Here is a 14,909-nt window from a genome sequence, read left to right as displayed (position 1 = left end):
TTGAACGCTCTCAGATAGGCTTATGTCCGCGCTAATGGTAAACTTTTCCAAATCTTCTACTCTATCTCTTAGTTTTTAATTGACATTTGTAAATGTCATGCGAAAAAGAGTGTCGGCTTCAACTGCATTCTTATTTTCATGACACATCTCTTCCTTCACCCCTTCTAAAGCATTGCCGAAAAAAGCTTCATTTCACTACTTAAAATGTGAGCAACTCTGTACCCTGCTCTTACCGCCGATTCATTTTCTTGTTCCTTCTTGGTAAATATTCTCGTCAATCCTCAAATCTCTAGGCGTTTCTTAGCCATTTTTTCTTGTTGGCTCAAACTAAGAATGCCGCAATATTCGTTTATGTTTTGATTTCTATCACTTATTTTTTAAAAACCACAAACATCTCTATACCTATAAAAAAAATATTGGCTTATTTTTGTGCTCCATAAAAAGGCAAAGATTTGTCTACTTTTTCTGGTAGTTTCTACATTCAGAGTCTACTTTTCGTTTCTTCGACTCTCCCATTTCATCAATGCTCAAATATTGGATGTTACGGTAGGCCTTATACCATTTGGAGTGAATCAATAGACGATGACTTTAATTGATCGAGCTGAATTTTCCAAAAATTAGAAAAATAACTGTCAAATGATGTAACTGAAACTAAGTTTTTATTTTTTCTTACTGAAAATATTGAAAAATCTTTGATTCAGTTCGGTCAAGGTAAGGACAGGTCGTTCGGTTCGGTTCGTAGCGATAAGTTTTAAAGTTCGGGTTCGGTTCGGTCGTAAGTGGGGTTCGAGTTCGGTTCTTATCTTATCTTATACAATACAGACGTTACTTCAAAAAAAGAAGATGATAACGTCATATGCGTCATGCATTCAGTCATGCATATTAACCAATGACTTAAATCGGCCAAGTCACTGGGTTTCCTGGCTAGCTCAGGCAACCCATTCCATGCTCTAATAGCACGTCTAGTGAAGAAGGAGCATTTGTAGCCTACAAATTTGTCCTAGCATATGGGACGAGGAATGTGCCTTTATCTTTGTGTCTTTCTGAGTATTTTATTAAATTTTGTTTTTGTATCTGAAGATTATGGTTCAGTGCTTTATGTATAATTGCTACTTTACTTTTGAGTCTTCTATCCCGAAGGCTTTCTAAATTTAGTGATTTTACTAATGGTGTTTTTCTAGTCAAATGTGAGTATTCGTTTGTTATGAATCTCACTGCTCTATTTTGTGTCTTCCAGTTTCTTAATGTTTTCTTGAGTTGAGGGGTCCCAAACAGAGGATGCATATTCTATTATTGGTCTAACCAAGGTTAAATAACATTTTAGTTTTATGTTCTTATGTGATTTATAGAAATTTCTTTTAATAAATCCTAATGCTTTGTTTGATTTTTTAAATAGTTTCATCAATATGTGGATTCCATGACAGTTTTTTTCATTTATTATAACACCTAGGTATTTTGCGTTTTTAGTCTGTGTTACTGGTTTACCATGAATAAGATAAGTGGAATTAATTTGTTTTAGTTTTTTTGTTACTCTTAATAATTGACATTTTTCTGGGTGGAAAGACATGCTCCAATTTGATTCCCATTTCTGTAATTCATCTAATTCTCTTTGTAAAATTTCCGTATCTTGTGTTGTTTTTATTGTTCTATATATTATGCAATCGTCTGCGAATAATCTGACTTTTGTTTGTTCGGTTTGGGTTCGGTTCGTTTCCTATTTCTAGTTAAAATCATTGACTATGGTTAAAATTATGCGGTTGAAATAGTTATTTCTGTAGACGTGCAGTGTAAACGCTTATATTGATATATAGGTCAGTTATAAAAATTGTCGTTTTTCTTCAGTACCCTACTGAGCCTACTCAATATTTTCTCGCATAGCACGAGATTGTCGTACGGATCAATTGTTTATCCATCACTGGGGACGCCACCGGTTGCAGATTCCATTCAGAATAACATGTCTAACAGTTTACATAGGGTTTGAAGGTTGCAGTTAAAAGATTTTCTCAGAAATATCGGTAATTTGTGTTTTGTTTGATTTATTTTAAATTCTTTTAACCATTTGGTGGGTCTATACTATTGACACCGTGGGTAGTCGTTGCTATAGTGTGTCTTATTGTTATTGTTGACTAGTCACTAGAGTCTGAGTCTCTAGTCTCTAGAGAGTGTAAGTGTTGTTGGTGTTTCACTGTTTGTTATTTATTGGTATTCTACTTCAAACTTGTTGATGTTAACTAGAGTCTAGATCTGGGTCTTTCAATCAATTTACTAAAATATTACAATGGCATTATTATTAGACATTAATAATTAAGTAGGCCTAATAACCAAACCACTCGGTCCACTGGTAATGTGGACCATATTATAATCACCATAATCATTATATAGTTAGATTAGATCTAGAATCTAGAGTTAGACTAAATAAATTAGACCTGACCAAATACTAATACTAATTAATAGTAGACCTAGTCTAGTAGACTAAAATATTGTTTTTATTATTATTTATTATTTCCATGTTCATAATCATAAATAATTTGAATTATTAAACGTTTCTTGTTTAACATTCAACATGATGTTAAATTTTTCAGTGACAATAATGTAGTTTGTAGTTTAGTTTTGGTTATAAATATAGTCAAAGTGATATATATATGAAGAAGCTAATTAAATATAAGATTAACCATGTGTTAATCTAGTCATAAATGTTGATTGGAGACAAACTCTGTTAGAAAATTAATTTTCTTGGCTGATTCAGGCTATCCATTTCATGCTGTAATGGTAATAGGGAATAAAGATTAATACAGTACTAGAACTATTGATACAGAAACTGGCCTAAAACTATTCCTTGAAGTACAACCCAGTTAGAGTTGATTTTAGAGACATTTATTATTACAGATTGTTCTTAATTCAAACCTTTACCTTTTCCTTCTAGATTTTTATCTAGACTCTATATTTAAATATAAAATAAAAATTTGCCTCTATGCCTATTTATAAATCTATCAATTGTATTGTGAAAAGTTTAAAATTAGAGTCTGATTGTTGATTAAGTGTTTTATTGATCTTTTCTTTGATTTTCTGCCATCCTTTGGTTCTTCTTTTCTTTTGTTGGGTTTACATGTTTTAGATAAAAAAGTAAAGTTCCCCTTTCAGACCTTGCAATTTATAGGTAAGATGATTTAAAGGTCATCTGTTTCTATGGCCCATGGTTAAGGAGGGTGTCATGTGGCCAGCACAATGTCCAACCGCCTTTACTTTTCCCTCAACTAATGTCATGTACCCATTAGAGCTGGGTGGACTCTATCCTAAAGATCCCGAAATTCAAAATTCAAGTCATCTAATCCAGGACCCCAGGTTCAGAAGCCAAGTGCTTTACCACTCAGCTACCATGCTTCCACATGTTTTGGATGTTTCTTGGGAATTAAAGTTTGTAACATCCTGTCCCAAAAGTCTCAAAGTGCCGGTACAGTGGGGAATGGAGGTCAGCATAGTGCAAGGCCTTCCATTTCCTAATGAAATTAGACTAATTTGCATTCTCATTTTCAAATATTTTCAGAATTGCAAAGTAATATAATTATTTGAGTATCAAATTCTAATGATTAAAAGTATTAGATTTATTACAAATAATATCCAAACACTTAATAATTCAAACAAGAAATAAAAATTTTCAATAAATTTAATTTTCTTGAATGTAACAATCATTCAATATTTTTTAAACACATGAAAACTATATTACAGCTGAAGTCTTGGAAAGACTTGAACTCTTGACTTTATTGCATTTAGTGTGTAGGCTGGCCCCTTCCTAATCCACTTTAGGCAGACCCTACTTCCACTACAGCCCAACATAACCAACACCCTGTACGGCAGTGCTGAACAACTGAAAAAAATAGCACACTTTTTTTCCTTGCCACAGTCTCACAGCTCAGCACCAAAAAGCTGGCTAGAAGAAGAAGAAGACTTTATTGCATAGACTGCTGGCTAGATATATTATAGAAACTTATGTCTGAGAATGCTTAAACATTCTTAGTAGAAACTCACAGGACAATCTTATCATATATTAGAGACGTTACTTCAAAAAGAAGATAATTACATCCTATGTCATGTGTCAATCTAGTCATAATGTTAATCATTGACTAAAACTCTAAGTTGTTTGTTTTCCTGGCTGATTCAGGCAACTCTTTAAATTCTCTAATGGCATTAAGGAAGAAAGAGCATTTGAACGATTTTATTGTAGCGTAACTGAATGATGAACTGTATCAATAAAGTGTAGGAAAGTCATTTGGATGATAAATTAAGTAACCTAGAGAAAGCTAGAAATAGACTGCAAATTACTTGATTTAAGGTTTGACTGGATAATTATTAACACCTTAACCTTTTGATATCTGACTTGTTTTACACATTTTGGACATTACTTTAGAAATGAAGTATTATTGCGTTCTATCCTAAACCTCTTGCAAGATGGCATGGGGATGGCACTGGGCATGTTTGAAACCCAGGACCACTGTAAATATATACCACAAGATCTTGCAGCCATCCTGAAATTATAGGGGTTAAGTAGAGGGCTTAGGGATCACTGGATGATCATTTTTTTGTTTTTTACTTCCAGTGAAGTCAACATTGTCAAGATTTAATTAAGATTCTATATCCTGCCAGCTTTTCAATCCATTGTTGTACTGCCTATTGATAAAAACTAAATCTTTTAAAATAATGTCCTATCTCTCATAAACTTTAATAGTCTTGTTTGTCAAGAAAATTCTGTTTGATTTCTTGTGTAACAGCTGTGATAGATTTGGGAAGAGGATGTCTGCATTCAACACTTCTACACGAAAGGAAGATTTGTCTGTCAAGTTGAGAGCCCAGTAAGTATTGCATGTTAAAATATACATAGACATACATTTATATTATACTTATATGCATACCTATATATTATACTTATAAATTTGTTTTTATTAAATTTTTCTTTAAATATAATTGTTTTCTTTATTCTCTATATGAAAAAAAATCTATATTAGGAAAAATGCAAACATTTACAAAATTTTATTATCATTATATTAAGACAAAAAGTTTTTTCACCCATTTATTACATTCCTTAAATGGAGGACTGAGTTTTTGTAAGTAATTTTTTTTTATGCTTGTATATATTGTAAACGAAACTTAATTTCTCTCTGGTGCACTGTTTTAAATTACTGAGCCTCTTAAGTAATTTCATGCTCGTTTTTCATTTATTATAAGTAGTAATGGTAGTTAGTAGTAGTAGTAGTAAAAGTTATGTTATTATGTGGAGGTCAGAAGACTACAATGATATTTTAGTGCTGTTGGTAAATGAAAATGGACTGTCCATATATTTGTTCGCTTTTATACAATATAAGATGACCTAGGGTGTTAGTGTTGCTATGAGAGCATGGGATGGGTTGCCTGAATCAGCCAGGAAAACTAGTGACTTTGTAGAGTTTAAGTCTTTGATTAACATGCATGACTAGATTTACCTAGGGACGTAATCATCTTCTTTTTTAAAGTAAAATTTGTATTTTATAAGATAAGATCTTGTAAGTCAATGGTCCAAATCTTTCACTAACTCACAAATAAATTGCAGTCACTACAAGTACTTTGAACTAATCACAATCAGATCATTATAATCATTAAGAACATTTGTAGAAGAAAACTGAGGAGCTATGTCAGCCTGTTTTGAAATTTTTTTGTCGGATAATCTGGATCCCATTTAACTACTTAGTAACACAAGCTGCCTTTTAAAAAATCTTGTTTTGAAACTGTTCTGTACATATATTTGTTGATCTTTAAAATATTTATTGATACAATTATATATGTAATATTTGAAAGTACACTGGCATCTATTTAAAATTTGAATGTCTAAGAAACTGAATAAAAAAAAATATTTAAAAATTTACATCTAAAGTGCAATTCTAAAGCTACACAACTTTATAATTTTTTATCCACTATCAGAAGATTTTAAGTAGTGTACTATGCAAATGGTTGAAGAAAGACTAATTTTAATATTGAGTTCTGCAACAACAGTCATTTGGTAAAAGTCAGTTATGAGAAGCCAATAAAAAAGGTCTGACAATATAATTTTAAAATGTCTGAACACAATGGTCATTGCCTGGATAAATCACCATGTTGAGTTGAATTTAAGTTAAAAGGATCAGAATCTTGTAGGCTACAGGTTTGATAGGGCACTAATACAAAAGTAAAATGAAGTTTTGAATTTTCCTTTTTTTTTTTTATATAGCAACATAAGGCAGGCACGTGACCAAACAAAGCGCCTGGAGGAGGAAAGCCAGAAGATGGAAGAGCGGCTTCGTGAATTGAAGACTGCCATGACAAGAGAAAAAGAAGATAGAGAGTATGTACCATAAATACATTATTTGTTCACAACATTTGTCTAATATAATAGTATAGTAGTAAAGTTCCCCTTTCAGACCTTATGGTCTATAGGGCAAATAATGTAAAGGTCATCTGTTTCTGTGGCCTACGGTTAATGAGGGTGTCATGTGGCCAGCACAACGACCAACCACCTTTACTATTCCCAACTAGTGTCAGGTACCATTGGAGCTGGGTGGACTCAGAGGTGCCCAATAATGATCCCAAAATTAAAAATACCAGTCATCACTAGGATTCAAACCCGGGACTCCTGGTTCAGAGGTCAAGCCACTGTGCCTCCACTACAGTCACCAGGATTCGAACCCATAACCCCTGGTTCAGAAGCCACGTGCTTTACTGCTCAGCCACTATGCCCTCTTTCTAATTTAAATAGTTTTTTGTATTTCTTTACTGTAAAGGCAGAGCAACAAAAAGTTATACATCAAATCTGGTTTAAATTTTTTCTGTAATTTAAAAAATATGCATTTGATGAATAATGAATTTATGTAATCCCCAGAAAAAAGGGTGGTGGATTTTGGGGCAGAGGTCAACAGAATGTTGGATCACTGACAAGTTATGCCTCTGAAGTATTACAGTCTAAGTCAGACAAACTTCCTAAAGACACAAAGAAAAAGAAAATCAAAGTGCTTCAAGATGAACCGCTTGGTAATATCTGTTAAGTCTAAGACCAGACTTCTCTTTGTCAAATTTTGTTTTGTGTAAATCTACATGAATAACAAGTATCTATTTGTTGAACTATTTACTGGTCTATTACATTTGTGCATTAAATGGCAGTCCCCTCTGTATTTGATCTTTGTGGATTTCAAGAAAGTCTTCAACAGAGACATAATTTGTAAGCTGATGAACTATTACATTAGTTCAGCCGAAGCTCAACAACATCATAAAAATAGTTGTACGATGACTTTTATACCAAGTGACACAATTGTAAGCTTATCAATCCTTTTCCATGCTTTTGCTCTTAATGTTTTGTTGGTTTGGTCATTGATTGGTTCGTGAGGAACACAGTCTGACATTAAAAATGACATACTGTGGACTCTAACTCAATGCCTGGAAGACTTGGATTTCCCAGATGGTATCTGCCTCTTTTCCAATACGCAACAATACGCTCAGGCCGAATTGGGTCAGACTTTCAGAAGAAGGGAAAAAGGCTGGACTACTGATCAACAAAAAGAAAACACCAGTTGAGAGAATCAATAAGAAACAAGACAGAGTGTAATCATACTACAAGGAGAGAACATCCTTGATGCAGACCATTTCATCTATCTGGGAAGTAGGGCTAGTAAATAGGATTGAACTGAGGACGTTATAGTAAATTGTCTTAATAAAGCTAGGTTTTCATTTACAGAACAAGATCAGAATCTTCAATTTAACACAAGCATTAAGTCTGTCCTTCTATGTGGCTCCGAGACCTTGGGAGTAAAAAAAAAACTAATATGAAAATAGTCCTGCCCTTCACCAAGACTGGATACTGGAAATCATGTGTCCCAAAAAGAAATCTACTGTCAACTTGTGGAAGAGAACCAACCAGAAATCCATAGGCCAAGACATAGAAAAATAAAAATCGAGCTGAGTATGACACCTTGGGAAAACCAACTACCAATGTTGCAAGGCAGGCAGTTGATTGGAATCCACAGAGAAAGAGGAAAGTGGGCAGCCTTAACAAATCTGGAAGAGGTCAGTCATCAGCAGATGAGGATACTGGAATAACATGGGAGCAGATGAAGAAAGCTGCTCAGAACCTAGTTCAGTGTAGAAGTGTGATTGTGGCCTTATGCTCCCCTGGGTCTCACAGGAAGAAGTCAAGTCCAGTTTAACATTTGTGCAATAATGTTCCTGGGAAGTTTTAAGTTTTATAATAGAAATCCCTTCCATGTCCCTAAGCTAGTTTTCTTAATAAGACATTTTGTTTCACCTTGTATTAGTTGTCATCTATCAAATTAACAAGAGAAATGACGTTTTTCGATAATAAAAATGTTTTATTCTTCTTTGTTTTCTTTTTTAATAATATAACAATAAATATCAATATATTATTTCATGCAGGCCATAGTTTAGAAAAATATAATTTCTTATCACTTATTTTTGTTCTCCAGATGTTCCAAAACGTAGCAGTCAACCTGGCACCATGAAAAACATAGCTCAACGAAAGCTGCCTACAGGTATAACTCCTAGAGGTGATAAACTTCGGGGAGGACCCAAATGTGGCCAGTGTGAAGACAGGACTGCTACTTTGGTAAGTTGTCAAATTGATTTTTTATGCTTGACACTTCTACAAGAGAAAATAATATCTCATTTGTTACTGTATTGAGAACTACTCCATAGTTTGCCTAATTCATAGGGGGTCAACAGGCTGGTGGTGTGGCTGAGAATGAATAATTTAAGCCACCATCTCTGCATTTTTATGAGATTTGCCTATTAACGCAGTATAATTTTCTTTTGGGAAAAAATACAAGTGTCTATAAGATAAGATATGCATGACTGAATGCATGACGCGTAGGACATAATCATCTTCTTTTTTGAAGTAACATCTGTATATATAAGATAATTTTTATTGGTCCAATGATATGGAAATTCAGTTGGACTACAATTGACCACCTCAGTGTAACAATTGTAACAATAATAATATAGATGCAAATACGAACAACATTCACATACAAAACACATACACTCACAACCAACACTTTTATGAATTAGACTTCTATTACACTCACAACCAACACTTTTATGAATTAGACTTCTATGTACTTCTCGATGACGACAGATGACCTCATAACATTCTGACCAAAAGTGGGATAAAGGAGTTTTTAAATCTTTCTGGTGTAGCCCTAATGGAAGGAGGCGACCACTTTGTTCAGATCTGATGTAACAGTGGTTGTCTCTGAGAAATGTGTGTATTGGAAAGGCATCTTTCATAAAAAAGTTCTTCAAGAGATGGTAGCTGTGTTCAAGTGATATACTCTGCTTTTTTTAATTAGTCTATTTAGTCTATGTCTTTGTACCAGTGAAGTATTATCATACCAGCAGGTTATGGCAAAGTTAATTAGACTGCTGATGGTCGAAAGATACAAGGAAAATATAAAAATTCCTGTATTTTCATTTAAACTTTAACTTGTGTATACATTCCTTTGAGGATCTTCGGTTATCCTGCTCTTAATACAGTCAGCTTCTTTTATAGTTCTATGAAACAAAAATGATGACTTTTTTTTTATATAACAAGTTGACAATCCTATGTAACATGAATGTTTTCTTTCTATCTAGACATGTGTTCAGTGCTCTGAGATATTCTGTTTTGGATGTTTCTCTGCATTTCATTTAAAAGGTGCTCTCAAACAACACAGGAGTGTGCCACTAAGTGTAAGTTGTCTCACAATGAATTAGTTCCAGATTTTTCTGAAATTATTTCTATAAATTTCCACAAGGTTAGATTCTATGTTGATTAATTACATATTTAAGTATGAGTAGCTCATTAACAGAAACAATCTACATCCCTTCCAATGCCATTTGTAAGCATTCTAGTGCTTTAAGCTATTGCCTTATAGTTATTACTAAGTTATATTATTTGATTTAAAACAACAAATAGGCATTCTATTTTCTATTGGAACATGACAGAATATTTCCACAATAGGATTGACAAATTTTGAGGGAGATTTCTTAGAAAAATACTGTATTTTGTTTTTACTAGGCAATCATTTAATTGGAAAATTGTACACCTTCTTGAGATATTTTTCATTATAATTTCCTGAATAATTTGGCTAATTTAATTGTAAAAAATAATAATTTTAAAGGCCAATAATTAACTGTGACTATAGATTAGCAACTGGCAATCATTAGACCATTTTTTTACTGTAAGAAATAGCTGAGATATATAGAGAGAGCTATGTTGTTTAAAAAATATCAATGTATTTCTTTCATTATCAAGGCAACTGGTTCAAGAATTTGCATGTCACCAAGGACTGGCTCTGAACCTCAATCATCACAGTAAGTCCATTATTAATTTCCTATAAGGTTATTTTCTGAATCTCTGCCAAAGATTTAGTCCCATCATTACTTTCAGTTTGGTTTTTTTTTTTTTTTTATTTCAAATATTCAACTGTCACTTGTAGTATTTTGACTCTTACTGATGTGGCTTATTTGATTTTAGAATCTTCTCATAGAACTTCAGTAAAGCTCTTGGGAATCAAACTTCTTACAAGTTAAGCTTCCTAAGAAATAATATTGAGTCAGAGTAAAAAAATCAGTGGATTAAAGACTTTCTGATAGGGAGAGAACAAACTGTAATAATAAATGGTTCTAAATCAACACCGATAACAGTAAACTCAGGTGTACCTCAAGGAACAGTCTTGGGTCCACTACTATTTTTAATTTACATAAATGATTTACCAAATTGCATTACTTCAGGAACAAAAGTCAGATTATTTGCAGACGATTGCATAATATATAGAACAATAAAAACAACACAAGACACAGATATTTTACAAAGAGAATTAGATGAATTACAGAAATGGGAATCAAATTGGAGCATGTCTTTCCACCCAGAAAAATGTCAGTTGTTAAGAGTAACAAAAAAACTAAAACAAATTAATTCCACTTATCTTATTCATGGCAAACCAGTAACACAGACTAAAAACGCAAAATACCTAGGTGTTATAATAAATGAAAAACTGTCATGGAATCCACATATTGATGAAACTACAAAAAAATCAAACAAAGCATTAGGGTTTATTAAAAGAAATTTCTATAAATCAAATAAGAAAATAAAACTAAAATGTTATTTAACCTTGGTTAGGCCAATAATAGAATATGCATCCTCTGTTTGGGACCCCTCAACTCAAGAAAACATTAAGAAACTAGAACAGACACAAAATAGAGCAGTGCGATTCATAACAAACGAATATTCACATTTGACTAGAGTAACACCTTTAGTAAAATCACTAAATCTAGAAAGCCTTCAGGACAGAAGGCTCAAAAGTAAAGTAGCAATAATACATAAAACACTGAACTACAATCTTCAAATACAAAAACAAAATTTAATAAAATACTCTGAAAGACACAAAGATAAAGGCACATTCCTCGTCCCATATGCTAGGACAAATTTGTACAAATACTCCTTCTTCCCTAGTGCTATTAGAGCATGGAATGGGTTGCCTGAGCTAGCCAGGAAAACCAGTGACTTGGCAGAATTTAAGTCATTGGTTAATATGCATGACTAAATGCATGACGCGTAGGACGTAATCATCTTCTTTTTTGAAGTAACGTCTGTATTATATAAGATAAGATAAATTGGCACATGTTCTCTTTTATCATGTTTAGAAATTCATAAAGGTATAAAGTTATACATTTACAAAAAGCAGCCCTTCAAATACTCTATGATGAATTAGTAACAACAGTGTAATATACAGAGGTTAACAAAGGCAGCTGATAGAAGAGATGCTTTTAACTGGCATAAATCAAAGTTTTTATTTGCTGTTTATATGTTTTTTCAGCTTAATTTGTAATTATGGTATAAAGGATCACACTAGATAGATCTTAAACAAATGAAGTTTTACAAAATTTCTGTTGAATCCAGATGTTAAAATTCTTCCAATTTAAAAAAAAATTTAATATTGAACGATGGTGTCCTTCCTTTAAAAAAATATTTTAATCATTCTAAATTGACATTATGTAAAATTGTTTCTAACAAAATAGGAAAAGAGGCATTACAAAAAAGCCTAAAAATTATTCAGACTCAAACTTAGATGATTTTATATCTGTTATTCAAGTTTTAAACCTAGAAGACTTTACATTATATAGCACATTTATTGAACTTGTGAAACTTTGAAATGTACCTGTCATAACATTATTGTAGTTGACATACAAATCTTTATGAAGTTTTTTTTGTTGACATCATTTTGAGTAATACCTGCTAAGAACTTCATTGCTGATATTATTCTTACATTGTCCTTAGAATACCTCTTCTTCTTCTTCTTCATCAATGCTGCTAAGCTGTAAGCTCTTTTGCAGTCTGTGCCAAGGAAAAACAGAATGCTATTTTTTCACATGTTAAGCACTGGTGCTGGTTATGTTGGGCTGTTGTGGTGTAAGGTGAAATAAATTGTGACAAAGAATGTATGATTGACAGTTTTGTAAGTGTGTGTGCAGTATCTAGTTGGGTGGGTAGGGCTAATGCTTTTTAGGCAAAATTTAAAAGTGTGTGTCTTGTTATTAGTTGGGAAGATAGCAGTTTGCTCTATGCACAGGAAGAAATTGATACTGTCCAGTTTGCTTGGCATTGTCATTTCTTTGTAAATATCTTGGCCTGTGCTTCTTGATGCCAGTTGTTTGAGACACTCTTCTTTGTAATTCTTGGCTGACATTGACTTGAGAGTGTTTTAATTGACCTGTGTCTGTCTGGTTGTTCCATTGATGAACCCACCTTTGTTAGCCTTTTCAACTCCATGATGCCTTTGTTCCAATTGTAATGCAACTGTGCTGCTAGAATAACTCTAAATATTTTTTCATGTGTTTTAAAACTGAATAATTTGTGTTATGAAGGAAAATGTGCATATCATATTAAAATGTATTATTCTATCACATCCAATTCATATTAATTCTACAGACACTGAATTGATAGAATTGAAAAAAAAAATGTGACGTTGAACATATAACTGGACAGACAAGATTTGAACAGATTTCGATGAAACTTCTGACCATCTTGGTTTTAACAAAACTGAAATTTTTGTTTGTATTTTAAATCTTGAAAATGTTTTTGTTTAAAAAGTGTTTTTCAAGAGTTTTTATTATTATTTTGTATTTGTTGAAGCAGTGACAGTCAAGCTAGTGGTAGCATTCCAACCTATTCAGTAAGTTGTTACTTGTTCAAGAAAGTTACTTATTACTGTATTATATTTTTATTACTGTATTATATTTTTTAGTCTGTATTTTATATTTGCATGTTGTAAAAGTTTTAAAGTTGTAATATCAGACTTACATTTATTGACTGCACTAATTTAAATTATTTTTTAAAATCAAGGAATACTTGCTAGTTTAACTCAGAGTAAAGGCTACTGTAAATAATAGCCCACTAGTTAATACTTTGGATACTTGACACAGAAAAGGATTCATTAGCTTTTGGTAAAAAACTTACTTTGAATAAAAAAAATAATTTTTTAATATCAGCCACCATGCTTGACACCCAGTTTTATTGCCAAGTCATAGTCAATGTAGACATTCTGGCAGGCACCCTACCACCAGACAGTTTGAATTGTCTGAATTATGTCAAAATGTTGCACCCAATAATGCCTCGCTTTTTTAAAATATCAATATCATATATAATCTTTAAAACCTACTAAAGTTTCCCGGATTTAGAACTGTAAGAATCACCATCAATAATTATTTAGTATATCTCAATTACTTGAAATAATTGTAAGTAAAAACTTATTTTTGTTTGTTTTCTCCAAAGATCTCCCTGCACAATGAATCAGGTGCAGCTCAAGCCAGTCCTCTACCACCAAGTGACTCATCCCTTTTACTCGGAAACTATGATGAATCCCAGAGTGCTGCATCTTTCCAACAAGCTCTAATGGCATGGAGGCAAGGGGAAGAAACAAAAGCCTACAAGCCTCAAGCCTTCAGCCCTCGTCAAAGTAGTTCATCTCCACAAAAAACTCCTGGTAATAATTTTATGTTGCGCTTATTTAGAGATTTCAACTAAAATATTATTTATCACAGAAAATTAAATATTTAGAAAGAGTTTAGTTTATGTGCATATGTTTTTCATAACGTTTGTGTTATAGTTTAACTATAGATTAAGAGAAAAAGAATTATTTTATTTCTGATATCCATCATGGTAAATTCAAACTTGATATAGTAGAATTATTATGTAGTGCATGTCATTAAACTAGTTTAAATACATCATGTTGCTTAAATTCTAGATTAGTTACATTGGTTAGTGGGCAAAGTGGCTGATGTCATGATGTTATTTTGGAGAGAGTATTGAATTGTCTCTACAATCATATGACATATGCAGATTCAAAGGTGCCTATAAATATATTCAACACACTACTGCGATACACTGAAGAAATAATGTGATGAATTTTTCTTGAGTTTAATGCATTCAAACTCAAACAAAATAAATAATCCAAAGTATAAAACTGGAACGGAGGCGCGGTGGCTGAGTGGTAAAGCGCTTGGCTTCCGTACCAGGGGTCCTGGCTTCCAATCCTGGTGAAGACTGGGATTTTTATTTCGGGATCCTTGGGCGCCTCTGAGTCCACCCAGCTCTAATGGAAACCTGACATTAGTTGGGGAAAAGTAAAGGCGGTTGGTCATTGTGCTGGCCAAATGACACCCTCGTTAACCGTAGGCCAAAGAAACAGGTGACCTTTACATCATCTGCCCTATAGACCACAAGGTTTCAAAGGGGAACTTTACTTTTTTTTATAAAACTGGAATAGAGTAGGTTGAAATAAAAGACACATTCAAGCTTGCAAACATATAATTCAATAATGAAGAAGCATCTTAAATAATCCACATGGAACAATGACTTC

The 14,909-nt window shown here is 32.9% G+C and overlaps 1 protein-coding gene across 3 annotated transcripts in view; it reads left to right on the top strand.

Moving 5' to 3' along the window:
• The first annotated feature begins 1,867 nt into the window (after positions 1-1,867).
• LOC106072758 (dentin sialophosphoprotein-like) overlaps positions 1,868-14,909 on the top strand; it is a 28,806-nt gene continuing 15,764 nt past the window's right edge. For 2 of the 3 annotated variants that reach the window (XM_056012892.1, XM_056012894.1), the window contains exons 1-9: positions 1,868-2,015; positions 4,767-4,847; positions 6,236-6,349; positions 6,884-7,032; positions 8,478-8,617; positions 9,643-9,738; positions 10,304-10,362; positions 13,184-13,223; positions 13,823-14,033. In XM_056012892.1, the coding sequence (XP_055868867.1) occupies positions 4,789-4,847; positions 6,236-6,349; positions 6,884-7,032; positions 8,478-8,617; positions 9,643-9,738; positions 10,304-10,362; positions 13,184-13,223; positions 13,823-14,033 (868 nt within the window). In that variant the 5' untranslated portion in view covers positions 1,868-2,015; positions 4,767-4,788. The remainder of the gene's footprint in view (positions 2,016-4,766; positions 4,848-6,235; positions 6,350-6,883; positions 7,033-8,477; positions 8,618-9,642; positions 9,739-10,303; positions 10,363-13,183; positions 13,224-13,822; positions 14,034-14,909) is intronic. The other variant, XM_056012893.1, reaches the window with a different exon arrangement.

This window comes from Biomphalaria glabrata, chromosome 15 (assembly GCF_947242115.1).
Source record: "Biomphalaria glabrata chromosome 15, xgBioGlab47.1, whole genome shotgun sequence".
NCBI lineage: Eukaryota > Metazoa > Mollusca > Gastropoda > Planorbidae > Biomphalaria > Biomphalaria glabrata.
The sequence above is the reverse complement of the archived record's forward strand: the minus strand, read 5'-3'. Positions and strand labels throughout refer to the sequence as shown.